The 23,117-nt window shown below is 35.8% G+C and overlaps 3 protein-coding genes across 3 annotated transcripts; all 3 read right to left on the reverse strand.

The window, feature by feature from the left end:
- Positions 1 to 405: 405 nt before the first annotated feature.
- Positions 406 to 5,720, reverse strand: LOC109007061 (tubby-like F-box protein 8). Its single transcript, XM_018986576.2, has 6 exons — positions 5,492 to 5,720; positions 5,232 to 5,312; positions 4,078 to 4,551; positions 3,794 to 3,881; positions 2,824 to 2,956; positions 406 to 1,429 (listed from the first exon to the last, which is right to left on the reverse strand). The coding sequence occupies exons 3-6, from the start codon at positions 4,423 to 4,425 to the stop codon at positions 721 to 723; spliced, it is 1,278 nt and encodes a 425-aa protein (XP_018842121.1). The 5' UTR covers positions 4,426 to 4,551; positions 5,232 to 5,312; positions 5,492 to 5,720; the 3' UTR covers positions 406 to 720.
- A 3,987-nt stretch (positions 5,721 to 9,707) lies between these two features.
- LOC109007065 (bZIP transcription factor 12-like) lies at positions 9,708 to 13,986 on the reverse strand. The gene is made up of 4 exons (XM_018986580.2): positions 13,071 to 13,986; positions 11,983 to 12,054; positions 11,580 to 11,609; positions 9,708 to 10,268 (listed from the first exon to the last, which is right to left on the reverse strand). The coding sequence occupies exons 1-4, from the start codon at positions 13,773 to 13,775 to the stop codon at positions 10,188 to 10,190; spliced, it is 888 nt and encodes a 295-aa protein (XP_018842125.1). The 5' UTR covers positions 13,776 to 13,986; the 3' UTR covers positions 9,708 to 10,187.
- Positions 13,987 to 19,383: 5,397 nt separating this feature from the next.
- On the reverse strand, positions 19,384 to 20,386 carry LOC109018815 (protein FAR1-RELATED SEQUENCE 6-like). Its single transcript, XM_019001001.1, has 3 exons — positions 19,985 to 20,386; positions 19,536 to 19,679; positions 19,384 to 19,449 (listed from the first exon to the last, which is right to left on the reverse strand). The coding sequence occupies exons 1-3, from the start codon at positions 20,384 to 20,386 to the stop codon at positions 19,384 to 19,386; spliced, it is 612 nt and encodes a 203-aa protein (XP_018856546.1).
- Positions 20,387 to 23,117: the final 2,731 nt, after the last annotated feature.

Raw genomic sequence — 23,117 nt, forward strand, 5'->3', positions numbered from 1 at the left:
TACGTCCGTCATTTCTGTTGTAATCTAAGGCTACACAAGCATGTTCTTGCAATTTAGGCTTCGTTTGGATGACAAACTCATCTCAACTCATCATTACAATTTTTTCAAATCCCAACATAAAATATAATAAACAATTCAACTTTTTCAAATTCTAAAATAATAATAATATTAAAAAATAATATTCTAACAATATTTTATCATCTCAACTCAACTCAACTCAACTCACTTCAACATCCAAACGCAACCTAATGTCTTTATACTTGGCCCTCTATTTACTTTGCAGGGAGGAAACGAAAGCAGATTGATATTTTCTTCCTAGTTTTGAGACCTATCCCAAAAAGCACAAAAGAGAGGCTTCATTCCTTGAGAAGCATCTTTAAGTAGTGCATAAGTAGGCACCAAAAGTAATAAGATGAATGTCCAACGTCATTATGCAGTTAATATTCGTACCTGAATGGAGCTGACACAATGGAAGGAAGGAAGGAAGGAAGGTACAAAGAGTTTTAGTTCACAATGCTGTAAGCCCAATTAGCAGGACAGCAACACAATTACGAATGAGTTTTACAACAACAAAGCAACATTGACAACAGGAATTTCCTATCCTAGTGACAGTAGAAGGAAAGACAGAAGAACGAGAAAAGAGCAGAGGATATAACAAGGAGAAAAAGATCGTCATTATAGTGTTATGCTTTTTTTACCACCCTTCAGTCTATGCTCTTTCTATTCACAAGCCAATTTGGTATCAAAGCTGCTCAAGCAAATTGCAAAAGCCTGAAACGCAGATAGAGGATAACGATAATCCATGGTGAACATGTCTTTACCAACTTTACCAAACTGCAGAATTATCTTATCATGCTCTGGTGGGGCTGGCTGAGATGGTGTTGGTGCACCAGCAGCAGGCTGTGTAGCAGCAATCAACTGGAAGTTTTTAACAGATGCAACAGTTACCCGCCCACGGAAATTCAAGCACCAACACTGTAATTGTTCATGCCATCTAGGGGGCTTGTTTTTCAGAACCAATGGTCTAAGTTTGCCATCTTCTTCATCATCGTGGGGCCCACCAATTTCAGAAAATCGTGAGCTGCTGAAATCAACGGAGTGATCAAGGGACTTTGAGAAGGAAATGCTCCGGAATGAGTCCTCAAGTGAGCGGGGAAGCAGCTCTGGTTGGCCAGGGACAGTGCCACCGGCATCGAGTGCCGAGGCCGGGATTGAATGCATGACGCAATGCATCCTTCTTGGGCCCCGTGTTCCCAGCACATTTAACTCGTATGTTACCTGGGCAATGTTGTAGCTTCCTGTTGGAACCTTTGGGGAGACTTTTTTAGAATAAAATCTACGGCTTGTCCGCCCAGGTGGGGGAATGTGAGTGGAAGTGAATGGCGGTTGCGTATCATATATTATGAATTTTGTGCCAAGAAAGTTTGATCTGGAAAATAAAGCAAAGTTTACCTAATGTCTTTGAGTAAATATTGTAATTCAAAGAAAAAGAAAGAAGTGTTTTATAAGAACCAATTAAAGCCTCTTGTAAACATACAGGGGAATAGTTCAATTGTGTGTCAGCAAGCAAAGAATTATTTTTCAGATTAAAAAACAAAGAAAACATAACAGCTATCAGTTGGAATATATAGCCTAAGAATCCTCACATGAGGATATGCGTAGCCTAAGAATCCTCACATGAGGATATGCGCATACAGACACATACACGAGGAACAGAGAGTCATTGCGAAGATTTCTAGATAATAAAACCACCATCATATTCCATCGTATCCCCATATCCTTCATGCTAGCTAAATATCAAGATGATCATAAATTAAGAACAATCTCACCTATAAAATGTTTTGACTTTTTTTTTTTAATGCGAACAAAAAAATATTCAGAAAACATCAGTTTATGGACTGGATTAGATATCATCCAAAGCAAAATTGAAGTTTTGCGTGTGATTACCATGAAGAGTGAAAAAAATGTCACCATTTTATTACACGATCTCTTCATGGTAATCATGATGCTGACCTTTGATAAAATGGTGACATTATCATGATGCTGATCTCATTAAAAGTTATTGAGTTGTGTATGAACCAGCCACATCAACTTGAACTCAAACCTTTTACAAGCTATTGTGTTTTAAAAAATCGTGAAATATCCTACTCATACCCTGACATCACAACCACTAAGCATTCTCAGAACTACACTACAGCTGAACATGCATCATATTTATTTTCCTCATTTCTTCATTTACACTTTAATTCCTGTTCATTACTTGAACGCTTGTATCCTAGGGTATTTGATAGTTAGTCAACAGTAACCAAGAAATTAGGATACATTTGATAAATAAGAGGTCTTTTTCCATAGTTTTGATACGTCATTCTTTTTTCTTTTTTTTTTTATAAGTAAAGCGTTATTGTTTCTATATGGACATAGATCTATTATTGAAGGGTCTCCCTACTGACCACATACAAGCATGGTCTGACTGTTAACTCTAGAATAACCTTCCCTTTAACTCTTCAAAGAAGATTTACTATATTAGGATGCAGTTAATATTCTTCCAATGGATGGATGTTTATGGCAAGTCATTAGCAAAATGCTAATCTTTCCTAGTGGAAAAAATAAAGACTTCTTAGTTCAGCTTAGTTCAGAATGCAGCCATCATCCAGTTTGTTTGAAGAGACGACTAATGCCATGCTTAAAGAGGCATCAAATTGAACATCCGTTATTTCCTCTTCAGGGATTGAAAGATGGTCCTAGATCCATAAGGTGCGCATTCGTGAGTATTTTATGAACATAATAATAAATAGTTTTGAACCTTTCCACACCATTTCTTACCTCAGCTTCCCAATATAAGTGCTACTTGATCTTGAAATGTTATCAGCATCCATAGAGATAACATACTCTGTGCATGTGGTTCTTCGAGTCCTCTTTGCTGATAGAAGGAATTTACCATTTTCAACCAGCAAAGCTGCAAGAACAGAGTAATGGTATTAAGTTGCCAGTTTATACAAGGAAAAGAGAGTAAACATGCTAATTCAAACCATTCAAGCAAGCTAATCCATGAGAACCAATAAATAAAGAGAAATGATAAAACCTATATCCTCATCCGGCTCTCATCTCACTATGCTGACATGGCATCGCCCATCAGCTATTGAATTTTTTTCTTTTTTAAAACAAGTGCCGGTCCAAAGGCTAATGAGCAGTGCTACATCAGCAAAACAGGATGATCATAGGACACGGCTGTCGTCTACAAGACTATAACAAAATGCGTGAATAAATATATAAAAAAATGGAATAAACTTATAAACAATTAATAATTAATAATGACATTAGTTCTACGAACTAACTGAAGAAACATTATAAAAATCTAAAGTCATTCTCAATCTTCTCAACTCATTTGTTCTTGAAAAATTTGTTATAATCCACATTTCCAAGTTATGGTCAACACATCTGCACTGAACCTCAGTAGAACGCAAGTTTAGAAAGCACAAATCCTCAATGAGGCCTATTTGTTATGTTCCTTCTGTTGCTACTATAAGTAACATTATTCAACCATTGTTTACCTTTCATGACAAGCGTTATGTGTCATCATGTACACAGCCCATAAAATTCTTGATAATAATAGGATCGTGACTATGCAATCCAACAGGAAATACACAACCAAATCAATGATCTTAATTTAACTGGAAGACTTTAAAAGCCTTTGTTCTTTTTGCCAAATGTATACATAATCAAATAGGTATCAATGAATTAACAAATCCAATGAGAAATTGCAGGCAACTTAACTATTACTAAGGGTGCTTACCTGGGCTAAGACACAGAAAAAGGTGATATGTTAAGTTAGATTTATCCCTTTTTATGAAACACTGAACAGCTCCATCACGCGGCCCCGGCTGAAAATTCAAACAAGGAAGAATCAGTCAGTGGCACCCTAGATATTCATTTGTTTCAATGAACTCATATTCCAAACATAGATGCTACAAACATAGAATTCGGGTAACATATGTTCCATCTGCTACTTGAGTTAAAAAGAAAAACCACTAATAATGAAGTCACTGTGCAAAATAATATATAACACACAGAACCAACCTGCTTCAGGGACACTGGGAAGGTAAGTTTCCCACAGAACTCAGGACTCTTGACAATATCTTTGCACATAACCCTCCAAGAACGGCAAACTGCTGCACATGCGACAACATGCTTACGAGACGGCCATGTACTCTCACTCTCCTCCAACCTCCTAATTACATCATATAGTAGCTCGGGGGGTAGGCTAGCCCAACGGCTGTTCTGAACTATGACGGGATGGTCATGCAAATCATGTAATGAACCATGAGATTTGCCTCTGTGATGGCCGGCTAGCCGGACTTCAAAACCTCGCCTAGATAAGCTCCCAAAACCATCTCTCACATCACGAACTATACTACGGAACGACATTCTATAGGTGGATCACACTATGAAATAATATCAAATCTCTCAAGAAACCCTCTGATAGATTATATTCCAGTTATCATGTCAAAACAGCTGCTTAAAAGAAGAGTGTGTCAGTTCCCGCCAGAAATCCTGCCAAAAAAGGAGCAGGTAGCTATAAATTAGGAAAGGCACCAAAAGAGAAAATAAAGGGGAAAGCGGTAAGAATAAAGGCAGCTTCACATGGATTACAAAGTCTTCCAAATAGCCAAGCTTTACTTGGTAGCAACCTTTTGACGTTCTTAAACATCATGTTCCACCAAAAAGCTAACCGAGTTTCCAAAAAAAAAAAAAAAAGACCTAGACTTGCTTTCTAACGATACATAGAATATAATTGATCCAGTTAAATGCATTATGTAAAAGTATATAAAATCCTTCTTAAGAAAAAGAAATCTAAGCCGAAACCAAGCAACAAACGATTTTTGAAGGCAAAATGTTCATTGACGGCACAAGAGAACTCCAAATCAAAAAAAAGAAACAGAAAACATTCCTTTGTAAAATTAATCTCATGTTACAAACCCACACCCAGAAAGAAATATTACTGAAAAGTGAAAACAAACATATAACAAACTTTGGAATTTAAATCTCAGATCATACTGTATACATATATCTAATAACAGCGAGTGGCGTAATGGACACAAAGTTCCTAATTACATGCAAAAAAGAAAGAAAAGAAAAATAAGTAAAAGCAGCTCACAAATCCCAGAAGTAAAGACTTGCCCTTTGCTTCTAAATATAAGAAAAGGGCAAGCAGAGAGAGAGAGAGCGCTAACCCGCTGGGGAATCACAGACAAGTAGAAAACTAAGACCGATCAAAGCAGAGCTCCCTAACTTAATTACACGCCATCAAAGATCTGCAAGCCACAACACGTTACGCAAAAAATAAAAATAAAATCTTATAGTAGATAAAAGAAGACGCCCAAGACCCAAGTTTTCTCTGGCACTTTCCTGAGAAAACCGAGTGGAAAATCTGAAAGCAAAGCAGTAGTTGAGATTTGATAGTGGATGGAACCGAAATGGCAGAGATCTGTACCTAAAAGCATAAGCATCTCCACGAAGATCTAAAAAAACGTAAACTTTTTTCTCTCAAATTTTATATCAGCGATCCACCAGACCACAAGAAGGGAAAATTGCAGGTCAATTAATGCAACGCCACCTCTCTTTCCTCAGACTCGACCTCTTTTAGGTCTCCATCTCTCTCTTTCTCTCTCTCATCCGGACTCCAAGCCCACATTAAATTTAGTTCACGACACGACCCACCGATTAAAAAAAAAAACTACATGGTATGAATTTAATAATGTCTTTTGTTTTTCTGAATATGGGTTTCTCTAAGTGTAATATTAAATTATTAATTCATTTCGGGGTTAATGATTCGTATATTTGGCAGAGAATTTTATAATATATTTAATTTAGGAGAGCATTATCAGCAACAACTCCAGATGATGACCAAACAGCCTTTGACCTTTTCGTGTGTCTTTTCACTGTTATCCTCTCACTGACGGAAGTTGCAGCGCAACTACTGCTCAGACTTTGCACTATGCTGTGTTTATTCCTCTCTCTCTCTCTCTCTCTCTTCGCTCTTGACTTCTTCTTCCTTCCTTTTTTTTTTTTTTTCTACCGATAAATATCTCTTAATTTTATTTTATTGTTAACCTTTCAACTAAATACAAAATTTTTAATTAAAAAATTATATCATTATCGTGTCATCACTTCACTCGTTGCTATATAATAAATCTTTGTTAAAGATATAAAAACAGTGAGAAAAATTAGACAATTTTTTTAAAAAAAATGCTGTGCATACATATTACCATATTATAGATAATATTAACCGATTTGACTTTCAATATTATTAAAATAACAAAAATGCAGCCTTTAATTTTTATAAAAAAATTATGAAATTCTTCTACTTAGTAGTCATTTACCACACATATATATATATATATATATTTTCTCGACAAGTATGTGATGTGGATATAATTTTTTATCATTCTAAATTTTGATCTCTCGAATTTAATTTTTATTACATTTTAAATTCTACCGTATTATTAGTATTTTTATTTTTACTGTAAAATTGAAATTAAAATATATTGAAATAATCGAAAGGGATGATCATGGTGTGAGTTGCCCAACAGATATCTTATGAACCTTACTGGCGAGTTGTGTAGTGGGGAAGGTGGAATTTGGTGTTAGAATTTGGCCGGTATGCAAGACACGAAATGGTGCTTCCTCCATCTTCATTTACAGTCAAGCTCCACTCATTCCCAGTGCTCCATTCTCCTATTACTTTTAGAGCAGTATTATGCACAGTTTCTATTTTGAAATTATAATATAAGTTTGAATAAATTTATCTTTAAAATTTTTTTAAATTATAAAAATATTCCTCCTAAAATTATACTTTTTTATTTAATAAAAGGTTTGTACATACATTCTCCAAGTAGTGACTGCAAATAACATTTTTATTTCTTTTAATAGATAATACCCTATTCTTCCCACTATTATTTAAATTATTTAACCCTACTAAATTTTTCTTCTTTATTTCAACATATCTAATCTGTTTAGTTTTTTTTTCTTTTAGGATAATAAATGAAAAATCATATTCTCAAATTGGTGTGTAGAACACACGCAGTAAAGTACTTAGATTGTATTTGAGTAATGAGTATTCTAATGTATTATGTGAATAATAGTAAGAAAATAATGATAGAATATTAAATAGTAGTTAAAAGGTATGTGAAAAGTAATAATAAAGTAATAATAATAGTGAGACAATACCCAAACTAGGCTTAAAGGGCATAATTAATTTCGAAAATAAATTTTAAAATTTAAACCTTACAAATCAAAATTTACCATTTAAGTGGTGTAAATGGTGTTCTCTACATATTAGCTTGACAATCTTAATAAATGGTATTAGTTTGTTTTATAAAATTCTACCATTTTTATTAAGAAAAAAAATGCACCAATTAAAAAGTTAGAAAAAATATATATTTGATTCACTCAAACAACTAATATGATCGCCGAAATATTAAAATTGAAACTTTTGGTTATAAATTATTATTCATTTTGTAACTATTTTATTTATTTATTTATTTATTTTAATTTTGGGGGGGGGGGGGGTTTTGAACCAAGTTTTCCATTTGAAAAACTAGGTTATATGTCTTTAGGCCATTAGGCTCTTAGAAAACTATTTTATTGTTAAAAGTGATTATAAATAGGTAACGTAATATAATCTTAACAATTAGATATTAAAGGAGTATATAATTACAACATAAATAGAAGCTTAGGGTTAAAGTGATTATTGTATTAATTTGGTAATCATGTTTTAAGATGAGTAATAATTTAAGTTGATAATAATTATTTTTTATTTTTTAAATAACCATTTTGCTTCGATTAAAACTCATGCAAACATCAAGTTTTTGTCGGACTTGGTTTCAAATAGCCCTCGGCCTTTTTTATTTATTAAAAATTCATAATTAATAACTCATTTTATTTCATATTATCTTATTCTTAAACATAATTCAAATATAAAATTTTCAAATTAATCATTACAACTTTTTAAAACTAATTATTACAATTTTTTTAAATTTTTAAATAAAAAACAAAAAACAATTCAGACTTTTTAAAATCTCAAACAAAAATAATATTATAAAACTATATTCTTATAATATTTTAATTTTATAATATTTTTTATTCAATTTTTTATTTCTCATTTATCAAAATTTTAAAAATACTCAACTCAAACTATCTCAATATTATTCATAAAATTATATATCATTTCACTCTCTAAACGAGCACTAAATCTCGAATTTTTATTTTTTAAAAATAAATCATTATATATTGTTAGCTTTTGACAAAAGGCAATCTATAAATTTATTTTTTTTCTCTTTTCGGTTATGTTTTATTTTTATTTTTAAAAAAATTTATACTATATACAGTCACTTTTATATATTTTTTTAATGTATTTTACTAGTGTGATTAGTTAAAAGAGTAATTTTATATTAAAAAATAATTAATTATATTAATGAAATATGTAAATAAGACGTAAAAATAATTATATATAAATTTTTTATTTAAAAAAAAAAAGAGCTACCCAAAAGTCCACTCACTCATGTGAATGCTGTACAATCAAAGTCATTGTTGTTTTGTTTAATGAATAAAAACCATGAAAGTCAAATATAACCGGCCAGGAACAAGTGAAGGTCGTGTCGCGTAGGAATATAAGGCTTCCCCACAATACCGAATTACATGGAAAAATTAATTTACAAAATAATTGGAGATCGGTTTTGAAATTAATATGGCTGTGGTAGGAAGCTAGAGTGGCCACCGGAAAAGAGGACGACGGTGTCGTTCCCAATGTCAAAACGGAGGGGCCTTTTTTGTTTTGTCTTGTCCTTTCGGTTACTTTATAGTCGATGACTCTGACTACGCCCTCAAGACCGGAGACTGGAGATTGGGATTTATCTCAGGCCCACCTACGGCCGGCCTACATCATTTATCTCTACGCGTAAAGAATGTATATGTATCCACGTATTTCTAAGGTAAACACTAGACAGTATAACTTTCAGGCCTTTTTTGTTACGCAATTTACATAAGATTAAATAAGATATTTTATTGAAAGTTAAATAATATTTTTTAATATTAATTTTATTTTAAAATTTTAAAAAATTATAATAATTATATGAAATGAGATAAAATAATTGGATTTTAGATAACCAAATCAGCGCTCGGTCTTTCCCGTTTGGAGTTAATTATTTTAATCAACGGATAGCGTGACTGGTTAGGCATATCGGAGGATGGACGTTTGTTCTTGACTTTTATAATGAAAGAGGTGAAGGTGGGGCCCTCTGTCACGCCGTTGCAGATCTTCGGCCTCACAGAGTCCAGAGTGTGGGGTTCAGGTGGTAGAAAATTTGTGTCTCAAATGGACCGAAGCATTAAATAGGGCCGTTTTTTAAAAGGCTTGCGTAAGGCATGGATTTATATGTACGACTGAGGACGTTAGCTGCTATGTCGTTTTCAGTTTAGGTTTCTATTTTTATTTTCTGGGCCTTCAACCTCGGCCCCAAAGTGTCCCCATTTGATCGATATTCGGCCCATTTATAGACAAAGGATTAACCCAGGCCCAGATTCCTTACTCATTTCCATGGAAGTATTATCTCTAGGTTGCTGATCTTTTGATATCTGCAAGGTGATGATCAATGCAACAATTATTATGCAGCCCCATTCACATGTAAAGAAATAAATGAGGTAACAGATGGTGGATAATCATGGCTATAAACATCTCATCTCATACAACATTAGTATAAATTAGTCCAGGTCCATCATCAGGGCGGGTGAGGGAAACTAAATGGAAGGGTTTTTCTTTCTTTCTTTTCTTAGTTTCTCTTTTACAATCTAACTAGCAAATCCACCACATATTTGTCAGGATATCTATTAATGCCATTCATCTTCCCATCACATGTCACCAAACCACTTCAGGCCTCCAGCTGCTCACAGCTCCGCTTTACAAATCAACTCCCAACTGCTTTCTACAAGATAACCTACAAAATAACCCAAGTTTTTCTTTCTTTTCACTGAATAACCTGACACTTCTTTTTTTTTTTCTCTCTTTTGGAAGTTCTCTCCTTATCACTGTAAAGTGGTCTTCTTGCTCCGTTCATTCCCTGTCTGAAGCTTCAATAACAGGAAAAGTATTCTCCCATGTTATTACGGACCATAAATTAGAAAAGTATTATCTACCAGTGCACAGAATGTACTCTCCGAAGAGTGCGTGGCGGTCTTCGCTTCTCCACAACTGGAACGAGGTTCTGCATGAGCTGCATGTGGATTTTGTTTAAGAAAAAGAAAAAGGCTAGACGAATCAACCAACACGAGAAGCAGCTTTATTACTTATATCCTTAAGAGCCATCCCCAAACAAAACCAGATACTGATATCACACATGCAAAATCTTGAATAATATCATATATTATTATTACGAGAGTTGCAGCTTTTCAATGCGTAATAGACATTTTACTCCCTGGACTCAAATCCACCAAAGCAGGGTTTTTTTTTTTTTTTCCGTAAACAAGAATTTTATAGATGATAATAGGCATAGCCCAAGCCCACGGGACAATTCCTCCAGAACAGTTGATCCAGGTTTTCTACTTTTTTTAAAAAAAAAAGAGTTGATTCCTAGTTATCTATCATTGTGAGCCATTATAGCCAAAGTAGAGACTGCAAGTCACCCGCTAAAAATAAGTAACATGGATTATATCAAACCAGCACCACACAATTACACTCTATATGGAAAAGAACGGACTTGCAAACAACTACCATTTTTTTATGGGAGTTCAATCAGTCAAGTTCAATCATTGACTGATTTCAAATCTTATTCACACAAGTTTCTGATTTCTTACCATAAAAATATTGTTTTGGTTTCTAATTTTATTCATTCATCTATCAATGTCACAGTGCCACCAGCTGTGATACCGCATGGCTTTGTTAACTGTAAAATTGGTCAGTTCCTAGAAATGATTAAGATATAACCTTTTGTAATAGGGATGAGAAGGGAGAAAGATGCTATAGTTATAGATAACTGTAATTCAACATCCTATAGTTATTCACGTGTGTTTTGGGGAGAGTGGTTCACTCACTGTAGGATGTAAAATAGAACCAAAGAACAAGAAAATAAATACCATTAAATAATAGAGTTAATTAACTTAGACTATATGTGAGCAGATTAGGTGCCAACCTAGTATAAATAACTCCATAAAAGGACCACAAAGTGCGTTCTTGCCAATTGATTGTGTAATAAATAAATTGCATTATTGTCGGACTATTATAAGATTACTTGGTACGCAATTCAGCTTGATTACCGACTTTTGAATACTACCACATTTGCAGGTTATGGGTGGAGAAAATAATATCTTGATAGCAGACTTGAGATTTTGTCATACTAGGCTTTGATTGGGATACTTGTGCTACTTGTTTTGAACCCCGTCCGTAGTTTCAAATCTGATAATCAATCTTTGTTATGTAAAAACATTAATAAATTTTGGCATCAACACTTCTAGTAAGCTTTCACAATATCAAACAACCTTTTATGGTACCTATATGTGAAAACAAATACGAAGTGAAAAATGCATACCTGCTTGAATCTCTCCTTGCTTTGGTAAGCCTGCATTCAAAATTGTGCTGTCAGAAACTTCAGAACAGATGAAAGTCAAGCTAATAGACAAAGATATCAATGTCACTAAGCAGGCAGTGTGATTATCATTAACACAAGCAAAAACATATAGTTAAGGCGTCCAAGCATGAAAGAAAAGGAAAAGGGACAACTGGCACTTGAAGCCTAGTACCAGACCTCCTCTAAGAAAAGGCAGTGTAGGGGTAGAGAGGTAGAGGTGGGGGGAGAAAAAGAAAGGAAAGGGACAATGTGAATATAAGCCTCTTTCTAATTAAAATATTAGCCAATAATTTTACAGGTATTATGGATTTACCACATTAAATCCATGAAAATTGGTTGATATGGCAAGGGTTCGTAAGTGTACCTCTTCTCTTAAAAGCCGTGCATTCTCCTCCTCCAGCTGGGTCACCAGAGATTCTAACTCAACTGTGTAAGCCTGAAATTGAATAGATACACATTTTAGAATAATCCTCTCATAGAACAAATAGGAAAGAGATCAAGCGGCGGGTTTTCAGGATCTAAACAGCAGGTAGCATAAAACAAGAGTACTCATTACTCGCAAGAACCAAGCAAAAGAAAATATTTAAGTTTCAAGAAAAATTACATCTGAGAAGCACATAACAAGAAAAGAAATCAAGTTTAATCTTAGGATCGTTAGTCATTCAAAACGCATGAAGATAAAAAGTTCCGCCAACCTACTCAGCCTTGTTCAACAAATTAGCTGGTGAGTTCTTCATCGTTTAGAAAATAGAGTAAACAAGTTAAATTAAACAAAGAAAATCTCTTCTTTACTCGACTTCCTTAGAAAATCAGCCGCTTGAAAAAAAATATTAAAATATTAGTCGATAAAATTTTTTTTTCATCGTTTAGGACTTGAGAAGAATAGAAAACCCCAGGTCCCCAAACATTAAAAAGCCAATTCACCATTTAAATCCACAATCCACAGAGGTGGATTTCTATTTTCCGAACAGCAGTACAACTTATTTATAAGAAAAGATCAAAATTTTCATTCGTATGTTCTTTTGCGCCATTATCTTAACAACCAAACAATGAGAAGCTAGAGAGATTTTTTTTTTTTTTTTTTTAAACACCATTTTTTTATAGGCAAGAAAAACACCAAAACTTGGCGTGGTTTGCTTCAAAATTAGAGAACATAAAAAGTTTGACACCAATGTCATCTGTGTTTCCTCACCAGCCAAACACAGAAGGCTAAAACGATGGCAATAGCAACCAGCCCTATAACATAGAAGAAAATGATTATTAAAGAAATACTAGAATAAATTAACAGCATTGTAAATCTATTTGGCATCCGAGATTTATTCGAGAATAAAAAAATAAAGAGAGAAAGGGTTCATTGATAGTAAAGGCCCAGTTTTCCCCTCCCCAATCTTTCACTAGTTTTCGTAGTAACTAAAAGCCATACATAAAATAAAATAAAGTTTAAATACCGACCTGCTTGCGTTCCCTGGACCTGGCAGCTGACTCTCGGTTCTTGATCATCCGTCTCTGCCTCTGCTGCGTGGCCTTATCGACAACCGGCTCTTCAACTGCCCTTCTCTTTCCCCTTCCCCCTCCTACTGCTCCTCCAACAACAACTCTACCGTCAAACGGCACCATTGCATGCCCCACCTCCACCCCCTGCAGAGCGAACTGACCACCGTTCATGGCCACTGAGGCGGAAGAGTCGACACCATAACCCCCAGGGCCCGGAACCACCGCTCCCCTTCTGACGTCCTCCTCCCTTACCGCCCCGGCTTTGGTCAAGAAGTCCTCCAGAGTCATCTCCTCCAGCTGACCAGAAGCAGCGTCGTTCCCTGCTTCCTCTGCACCCGCTTGCCTCTGATTATCGTTGCCGGCCACGATCTCTTTCCAGACGTCTTCCACCGTCTTGTCTCCGAGCTCCTTGGGCTGGGAGAAGCTCCGCTGGGGAGAGATCGAAGAAGAGCCATCGAGTGGGAGCTGGTTTGGGGTCTGGTCGGAGTAAAGGTTCTTCAAGAGGTCGTCCATGCTCATGGAGGCGACAAGGGCCTTGGAGGATGATGAGGGGTTTTGTTGATGTTGTTGTTGTTGAAGATCGGCGAGGATGGTAGAGAGGGAACAAAGAGAGGACTGGCGTGGCAGATCGGGATTGGTGGTTACCAGCTTCGACGAGGCCATGCTCGGATTTCTAGGGCTTCCCAGATTCCCTTTATCCTTTTTTTTTTTTCCAATCTGAGAGAGATTTCTTCGGACACTCCTTTCTTCTGCAACACCTCTTTCCTCTCTGTCTCTCGCTCGCTGTCCTCTGTGTGTGTGTGAATTCAGAGGGAGGCGTTGTGGATTGTTGCGCTTTTCTTTGGGTGTATTCTCTAGGATCAGCTATACTAATTATGTATAATAATTATTTTATTTTTTACTTTTTATTATTTCCTTCAGAGAGAGAGAGAGAAGAGAGAGACAGCGTGGGCCTCGCAAAACAGTTGAAACTCGGCAACTTTTGTTTAAAAAAAAAAAAAAGTACGAGAGATATAGAGAGAAAGTCCGGCTTCAGTTCCGGAGAAGGACATTTCGTAAGATTTAGGGGCATTATCGTAAAAAAAGCAGTGCAGGCAGCAAGTGCGGTGTTTTGTTTGGTATTTTGATTTGGACGCACTCTTTTGTTATTGTTTTAGCGTATAAAAATGAGGATAAACATTTTGATAAGCTCATGATTGAGTCCCCAACACTTTTATGGGATTGGTTCACTCCGTTAAGATATCAATATTACGTTCTCTCCGTTAAAGTTCTTAACATAATTCTTAATTTTTAAAAAAGAGCAAATCTCTCAACTCAAAAAAAAATATATATATATATATTACGTGCACTACTTTTTTATTATCCTCAATTAAATTGTATTTATATAAATAGTTTTAACTATACTATATTAATATTATGTGATATAAATTATAGAACCAAAATATTACACCTGTATTTCAAAAATACCTATTAATGTTTTGTAAATAACTATGCTAATAGGTTCGGTAGAGATCCCTTTCCTATGCCTATGGATATTAATATGTGTGAATATAAATTGAATTTATTTATTGAAAAGATTAATGTTTTTATTATAAAAAAAAAATTATAAAATATATTGGGTGCAGTTCTGAATGGCAGTAGCAGCGGGAGATTTTTGGCGGTTACAAACCACGCGCACCAGTAGCGGCGGGTTTAAGATGTCAGCTCGGGTTCACCTTACATACCGGAAATAGCAACAAAAAATCCCTCCCAAAATGTTTGGTTGCCTCTTAAAACTACTGGATCTTGCCGTTTATGGTTCCCAAGACCATACTGTTTCGGATTTTTTTATTGAAAATGGAGCGACATTTTTTATTTCCTTCCCCACCCTCGTTTTATTACTTCCAACGGATTCCTTTTGACCGTTTCAAGCAAGATATTTATTTGTTTATTCCTTCACGGTAAGAGTTTTCGTGGAAAAAGCAGTAATCTCGTGCGCAGAGATGTAGCATAACAAATTGTGCATTGTATTGTGTCTGTCGGAGGGGAAGGGTAAGGAAAGGAAGGGCATTTTTGACATTTTAAAGTTGATGCGGCAGAGCACAACTTTACGTGTACGACTTGTCTTGTTTTCTTTCTTTAATACCTCATGCATTGCATCTTCTTTTTTCTTTTTTAAATTGCCTTTTTCATTGCTTCAACTTCTGGTATTTCTTTCTTTTGACCTCTTCTGCAATGTCTTTATTGCTTTCATCCGTTTGTTTGATTTAATAAGAACAAACCAAGTTGTTGGCAATATTGATTATTTAAACATCACCCCCAACCTAACGCAATGAGTTCATTTCTTTCTCCTACGTACTGTTGTTCATCATCATGATATTTTATAAACTTTTTTTTTTACGATAAAAATAACTATTTACGATGAAAACAGATTCATTTTTAATAATTTTTTAAACTAGTCAAACCAGCGATAAAAAAGAGTCGAGGGCGAGCGGCTTACTCATCCTCTTCCTGACTAATTATATATCATAATTAGGCAGCTTCGAGTTTATTATTATTATTATTATTTAACCGAAATAGCATGGAGCTAATTTAAGGTGATCGTGATTGCATGCATTTTCAGTTTTAGTTGATCTATCCCAACCCCTTGCGCATACTTCAATTCATGTCACTAATGACTTTGTTTTGACAAAATAGTTTAACGTAGAAATTTGGTAACTTTCACAAGCCGATGGATCATAACATATATTTGAGTGGAAGGAAAATGATGCATATATGGTCATATAAGAAGGGTGATTTCTTCGATCGACAAGTCTCACAAGTCATACAGGGATTCACTTGGTTCCTATTAGGAGTTTGTTGTACTTTTATTGTTGTGGGGTTCCCTCAATTGCTTTTTTTTTTTTTTACTTTTTTTTTACGCGCGGGTTAATAAAATGCAAAATTCAATATGTGGGGAAAAAAAAAAGAGACAAATTGGAATGCCTAAAATCTGAGAACGATATCAGGATGGAAAAGTCTAAACGCAGGCACGAGTTAGGCCTCCCCGCGGACGACATCCTACGTGGAAACAAAATGCACAGTTTTGAGTAAATAAAACGGTGCGTTTTGTTTCCACTCTTATGGCTGCCTGCGTGAATCAAAACGCGGCATTTTGGTTTTCTTCTTTGATCCGTGACCCTCCCTCCCTCCCACGAAGCTCTATGCTCTCCCAGGACGATTTCGAATCCCTCTTCCTTTCGTTTCCCATACTCATCGAATCTCCTATTCGTTTCTCAAATTTCTGGATTCTTATTCTTCGTTTCCCCTTTCAGGAATCGCTCCCCTACCCGATCTCGCTCCCAAACCTAAACCTAACCCTAACTAACGCACCTGTGCGACGCCGAGGAAGATTCGCGCTCCAGCTATCCACCAAGCGGAGCCATCCGAGGTTACTTTCTTCCAGAAAAATTATGATTTCGTGGTGCTTAGAGTCCTGCTACAGGCAGGCACGGCAATTACTAATTTCCTTGATGTACTAATTTTCTTATACTAATTTCCTTGATTTCATTTCTTACTTTCGTTTCTTATACTAATTTTCTTATACTAATTTAACTAATTAGTTAAATAATTATTTTTAACTAATTAGTTGTCAGTGGGCACACTAATTTCCTTGATGTACTATTAAGATGCAGTTGAAGGGATGATTTTATTTTATTTTTTAATAAGGGAATATGCAGAGCTAAATCTACTAGCCCTATTTTGATATGTTTGAACACACAAGTGTTGATGTATTGTTGTGGAATTTCCTGAGATTAGTTGAGTATGCATGCTTATGATGTTCATGATCTTATTTATGAGTATTATATCATGATCATGTGGACGTTTTATTTTTTATGTTTGTAATGTTTTTTGTAATGTTTGTTTGTTTTGTCACCGCATTGGGGTCTGTTTGGCTGCCATGAAATCTATTACTTTGATGGACTGTGTTTATGGTAGTGCAGAATCCATTTATTTGTTTCTTGGGATTGTTTTTGTTTATTTGTTTTGACCTGCTGAAGAGTACAGAATAATATGAGTTATGCCATGCTTCAAAAACATATCTAATACGAACTATCCTTCAAAGATTTGGTATTTAGATGGTGGGAAAATTATATATGGATGGGTCAATTTGGCAATGAATAAAATTTATTTTTTGTGCAATTTAATAAGATTCACACGATAGTTTGAACTTTATTTAATGTATCATTGGTAGGTCATTACTTAGCTGCATCTTGATATGGCTAATGTTTACTGTGTTTATATCCCTACAGATTGATTACTTAGTTCTGAGTAACTTTTATATTAGAGACAAGGCTTTTTTTAAAGCTGACTTGAGAATTGTGGGGAAAATAATTATTTCTATGTCTAAAGCTGGAATTGTTACTCTCTCCCAAGTTCAGACACCATAAATAGAGATGGCTTGATTTGAGCTTCAATTTCATGACTTTTGCAGAGATTTCTAAAGAACATTTTTATCAATTTCATGACTGATAGACCATAAATCGAACCACACTACAATTTTTCCAATGGGATTCTAAGTTTGATGCAGTATCAATATAAATTAATATAATACCCGTTTCTTCATTGGGCAGGCATTAACTTCATGTTCAGAAAACTTGTGTTTGGTGTGAGGCATGTTGCTCATTATCTAATTGATGTCTTTTACAACAGATCTTGATGCACTGTAGTGTGCAATTTTCTCTTTTGATGATTATCCCTAGTTGTAGAGTTGTAGTGTAAGAGATTGCTTTGCAAGTCTTATGTTTTCTGAGCAAAAGACATGATATTTCAAATTTGGTTTTTGGATTAGAAATAACATATATTCCTTTCTCTTACCTTTTCATTCATAAAAAAAAATATGTATAATAACTTCTTGCATTGCACCACTTCCTCCAATATCAACCCAAATTTGCTAATTGAAAAAGAGGCTGAAGAAGAGTCTGCAGCAGAGACGATCAAAGATGTGGCTAGGTAACCAGAATAGGTAACCAGATAAGCCAAAGATGTGGCTAAGTCTCCAAGGCCTAGTTAAGTTGATGTGGTGTTAATGTTATCATATGGGTTAAGAGAACATGTTCAAAATCCAACAACTGATTCATATCAATATAGTGCTACATAATAGTATATTTTCATGTAAAACACATATGAAGTCTCACAGTGACATATTTCACATTTCTTTCAGATTTAGAATGTCGTCATCAGTTGCTTCAACATCGTTGTTTAATCGTACATCGAGTAACGTCCCAATGTGCAGCTGTGGGAATCAAGCTGTACTTAGAATATCAAATACTCGAAGAAATCCGGGGCGACCTTTCTTTGGGTGTCCACGCTACAATAAAGAGGTAGACGCAATTAATAGTAGTTGCAAGTTTATGTTTTCATATTACTGTAATAATGACAAAAATTTTGACCTCAATATGCCTTGATTATTTATTTATAATCAGGGGTTACCACAGTGCAACTTTTTCAAGTGGTCTGATAGTAGTGAATATAAAGAGCAAGCCCTTGTAAAGAGAGAAGCAGAAGTATTAAAGCAAGATGAAGAACTTAAAAAAGAGAAGCAGAGTTCGAGAAGAGGGAGTTGGCACTCCATAATGATCACGTCCAATTTCGCAGTCAAGAAGCCGACATGCTACATGCACGCAAACTATTTCTTGTACTTTGGCTAATAGCCATAGTTATTTACTTATATTTGATACTGTCACTGCGTTGACGAGTTTGTATTTGTATTTTATAGAAACTTAGCGTTTGTAAGTCGAGACTTTCAAATTATGTATTTGAGACGTTATTATGATTGTATAAAATCTTCATTCCTAAGACTTTATTTTGTCTGAACATGTCAGGAGTGGTTTAAAAAATTAGACATATGCGTAAAAATATTTGACTAGACTAAACTACAGGTTTATTGAGTTACTTTTTTCCATGTGGACATAAGAGGCAATATCAAACACAGTATAATCTCAACTCATAACCAATCAAACATTCACATTCAATCAAAACCACATAAATTGAGTACTTGGATAGAAACTCAAATTTACATACATAGCGTACTTGGATACAAAATGTGCAAAGCGTGGCCTCAAATACTACGCCACATATACAAAGCGTACACTTTCACCAATAATACATAACATACTCCAATATACCAACACCAACACCCAAATTCCTACAAAATCACCCCTAACACACACATGCCAACAAACCCACAAACAACCCAAATTCCATCAACACTCAAGCCAAGTAAACATAATGGATCTCTAAAATCTTGCTACTAGAAACTGCTGGGTTGCGTTCCAAATTCCGTCTCCGACTGCGTTCCATCCATTCCTAGTTGTATCTGTGAACATAATAGCAGACAAAGTAAGACCCACATAATAAAAACCACTAACTATACAAAAAAATGACCTCAAGAGGAAAGTGTACACTTTCTTGTGTCCCCATCACTAGATGTTGTCCACTTTCTTCATTGACCATTATGGGAGTTTGTACATTTTCTTCCATCCTCATTTCCGATAGGCCGAGTTGGTTTTCAGTGCTTTCCAATGGTTTGGTGTCCAATCTACGCCTCTGACAACATAAAAAATAATTAGAGTTCAGAAGTAAGTAGAAGTAACATTAGGTAATAATGACAATAAATATGCTTATACCACAGTGCAACTTTTTCCTTTATCTTTTCTCTTATTTGCAGTCTTAGTTTTAATTTTCTTCACTCTTTCCTCCATCGTGGACATCCTCCTCTTACACGGGGGTCTTCCCTTGCCTCTGACAACATGGGGACTTAGCACCTTCTTGGAACTTCCTTTTGTGAATGCATTCACGGTACTTCCTCCAACATTGGAATCCGTGTTGGAGGGCTTCAATGTGCGTCAAACCTCATTCATCGCATACAAGTTTGAAATCATTTCCTCAGTATGCCCATCACACGAAACTGCATTTGTTATTACCTCATTGAAAGTTCTCAAAATACGTTTATACCTAACAGTTTCAGGTCTTTGATCAACAGCGTCATAACTGGTCGGAATAATAGTATAAGCCCGTTTTATATCTTTCCTCCACCGATCTAATATGTACTTCTCTTGCAACTCACGGACTTTCTTAGCTGAAAAGATTGCAAGAATATGTCTACATATTACCCCTCGCATCTCAAACAACCCACAAACACACTTTGCCTCACACTCGGCCTCATTAAAGTAAAGAGTATACGTAACCTCCTTGATGAAATCTTCAGCCTTTACTTGATCATCGACAAAGTAAATTGCGATTACTCCCTCCATTTTCTCGAAACGACAATGACAATATATCATTCACATTATCTCTTGTTGAACCTCCTTAAATTTTACATTTGTGTATACATCTTGAAACTTCTTCTTAAGATCCAAGTGTGATATGCAAGGAATGGTGAAGTTAAATGAATTGAAGTCAGCTTGGTTTTCGTTCTCAACTTTTTTCTTGAGAGCATTGTCGAACTGATCAACAAACTCTTTAAGGTTTGTTCTGGCATGCACGTAGCCATCGAAGAAAGCGTTCATGCTCTCACTGCGTTGAGTTGTACTCATTCTAGCCCAGAACGAGTTCTTTAAATATACCGGCACCCAAAACTCTTTTTCTGCATATAAACTTTGCAACCATGCATTTTCATGCAAGTTGAAAGTATCATTGAGACTTTTCCAAGAATTCTCAAACTCCTCAATTGTAAGGGAGTCATATACACAAGATAGCAACTTACTTTTCAGGCCACATTTGTATTGACCATGTGAACCAAGTTTCTCAGGGACCTTTCGCAATATGTGCCACAAGCAATATCTATGCCGCGTATTCGGGAAGACAATGGCGATCGCATTTTTCATTGCGCAATCTTGATCTGTAATAATAGCATTCGGCGCTTTTCCATCCATGCAATCAAGCCAAGTTTTAAATAATCAAATAAAAGATTCTGTATCCTCACTTGAAATAAGGCCTGCACCCAAAAGGATTGACTGTCCATGATGGTTTACACCCACAAAAGTTGCAAATGGCATTCCATACCTATTTGTCAAGTATGTGGTATCGAATGTTACCACATCTCCAAAGTAGTTGTATGCCCCTCTACTACGGGCGTCCGCCCAAAACACACTTTTCAGTCTATCATCATCATCTAATTCCATGAGGCTGAAAAAATCATCATTCTTGTTTTGCATCCTTCTAAAATACTCAAACAACGCTTGAGCACCACCTTTACCAAGACGCAGGTGTCGTGCCTTGTTAATATAGTTACGACAATCTTTTTCTCCAAATGGTACGTTCTCATACCCACCCGCTTCAGTCACAAGAGCATGGAAACTCTTATTCATCCGTATGTCAGCCTCATCATTAGTATCCAACACCCTCCTAACAGACTCGTTAACTTCTCTGTTGCATCTGAAAAACCTGGATTTTCTTTGACTAAGCCCATGATTGTGTGTGTTAAATACGGATGTCACACACAGCTTCCCATCCTTTAACATGACATTCATCCTTACCTTGCAGTCTGTCTTGCTTGTTGCCCGGGGCTTGGAGACGTTTAACGACCTATTTCGTGCCTTGCCACCCTGAGCACATCCCACAGTGACATATTTCACAGTCCTATCTTTCTCTCTTTTACTCCTTTATGTCATTATCGGAAAACCACATTGATTTCCGTATTGTTTATAGTAATTCATTAACTCATCCTCCGACTCAAAGTGCATCCCTGGCTTTGGCTCCTCAGTGATATCACCCCCATCAGCGCCAGCCTCCTTGGTATCAACCGTATTACCCAAAGAGGCAGTAGATTGCGCTTCAACTTCTATCGAGTCTAATGTGGCCTCACTAATTTCTTCAACAGAGTTACTTTGCTGCACTTTATTTTCCTGTAAAATAAAAGAAAAAAATATTATATGTAAAAATATGTTATGGATATATATAAAGACAGTGCATGTGGAGAATTTAAGACATCACCTCACTGCCACATGGATATGGGTTGATAGAAGTTGGAGGAATAAATGTTGGTAAGGCCGAACAAGAGCTAGCAGCGACACTAGCGCTGGTTTGTACACTAGAACTGACAGCTACACTAGAGCTGACACTACTTGCGGAGCTAGACATGGGAGCGGAAGTAGAGATCCATGGGTGTTGCTATAGTTTTCAAAAAAAAAATATAAACATAAATAGTTAGACCAATATTCAAGTCTAACATTAACTACAATAAATACTCTAAAAAATGATCACCTGGTTGCTCCATTGATATGGGTAGGCAGTTGGAGGAGGTCCCATCATTGGTATGGAGGAACTATACAAGGCAGCAGTGCTTGACGAGGGGAGCGGAACTACTCAAGATAGCAGTACTTGACGCGGTAGCTGAGGTAGTGTTCCATTGGTGTTGCTGCAGTTTTCCATAAAAAAATTAAAGATAAATAATTAGACGAAATATTCAAGTTCAGAAAATTAAAGCACACTGACTGCAATAAATATTCCAAGACATTATCACCTGGTTGCTCCATGGATATAGGTAGGCAGTTGGATGAGGTCCCATCATTGGTATGGCGGCACTTGACGTGGCAGCTACAGTAGAGCTCCATGGGTCTTGCTGCAGTTCTCCCAAAGATAATTAAAAATAAATAATTAGACCAAATATAAAAGTTCATAACGTAAAACCCATAAACTACTTTACCATCCAAAGATTACCTGGTTGCTCCATGGATATGGACTGGCACTTGGAAGAGGCACAAAAGGTGGTAACCACGCATGAGGCACTGGACCGTAGTAACTTGGCATGTAATTTGGATGTAGTGGTCTTGATATGTCCTAACATATAGCAACATAATTTTAATCAACCCAAGTGGACAATGACTACACATAAAATAAACACATGACAACTGTTGAAAGAGGTTTACAATACCTGCGTTGATGGATTGGTGATAGGAGTTGTTATGCGGGATGCATCTTCTATTTCTTTCTCCATTTACCTCAACAATGAAATCAAGTGGGTCTTACTTTCAGTTCCTGTTT

The sequence above is a fragment of the Juglans regia genome, chromosome 13, assembly GCF_001411555.2.
Source record: "Juglans regia cultivar Chandler chromosome 13, Walnut 2.0, whole genome shotgun sequence".
Classification (NCBI taxonomy): Eukaryota; Viridiplantae; Streptophyta; class Magnoliopsida; order Fagales; family Juglandaceae; genus Juglans; species Juglans regia.

Bases quoted from the DNA above. Each gene is read 5' to 3' on its own strand.
- LOC109007061 (XM_018986576.2), bottom strand. From the start codon at position 4,425: ATGTCGTTCCGTAGTATAGTTCGTGATGTGAGAGATGGTTTTGGGAGC. The intron at 3,882-4,077 runs GTTGGTTCTGTG...TTGAATTTTCAG, and splicing joins TCCCAGTGTCCCTGAAGCAG to CCGGGGCCGCGTGATGGAGC. The intron at 1,430-2,823 runs GTAAGAAATGGT...TTTATTTTCCAG, and splicing joins ACTTATATTGGGAAGCTGAG to ATCAAACTTTCTTGGCACAA.
- LOC109007065 (XM_018986580.2), bottom strand. From the start codon at position 13,775: ATGGCCTCGTCGAAGCTGGTAACCACCAATCCCGATCTGCCACGCCAG. The intron at 11,610-11,982 runs GTACACTTACGA...TTTTGAATGCAG, and splicing joins CACGGCTTTTAAGAGAAGAG to GCTTACCAAAGCAAGGAGAG. The intron at 10,269-11,579 runs GTATGCATTTTT...ATCCACATGCAG, and splicing joins GCAAGGAGAGATTCAAGCAG to CTCATGCAGAACCTCGTTCC.
- LOC109018815 (XM_019001001.1), bottom strand. From the start codon at position 20,386: ATGGAGGGAGTAATCGCAATTTACTTTGTCGATGATCAAGTAAAGGCT. The intron at 19,680-19,984 runs GTTTGACGCACA...TTATGTTGTCAG, and splicing joins ACTTGTATGCGATGAATGAG to AGGCGTAGATTGGACACCAA. The intron at 19,450-19,535 runs GTACACTTTCCT...TTATGTTCACAG, and splicing joins TGATGGGGACACAAGAAAGT to ATACAACTAGGAATGGATGG.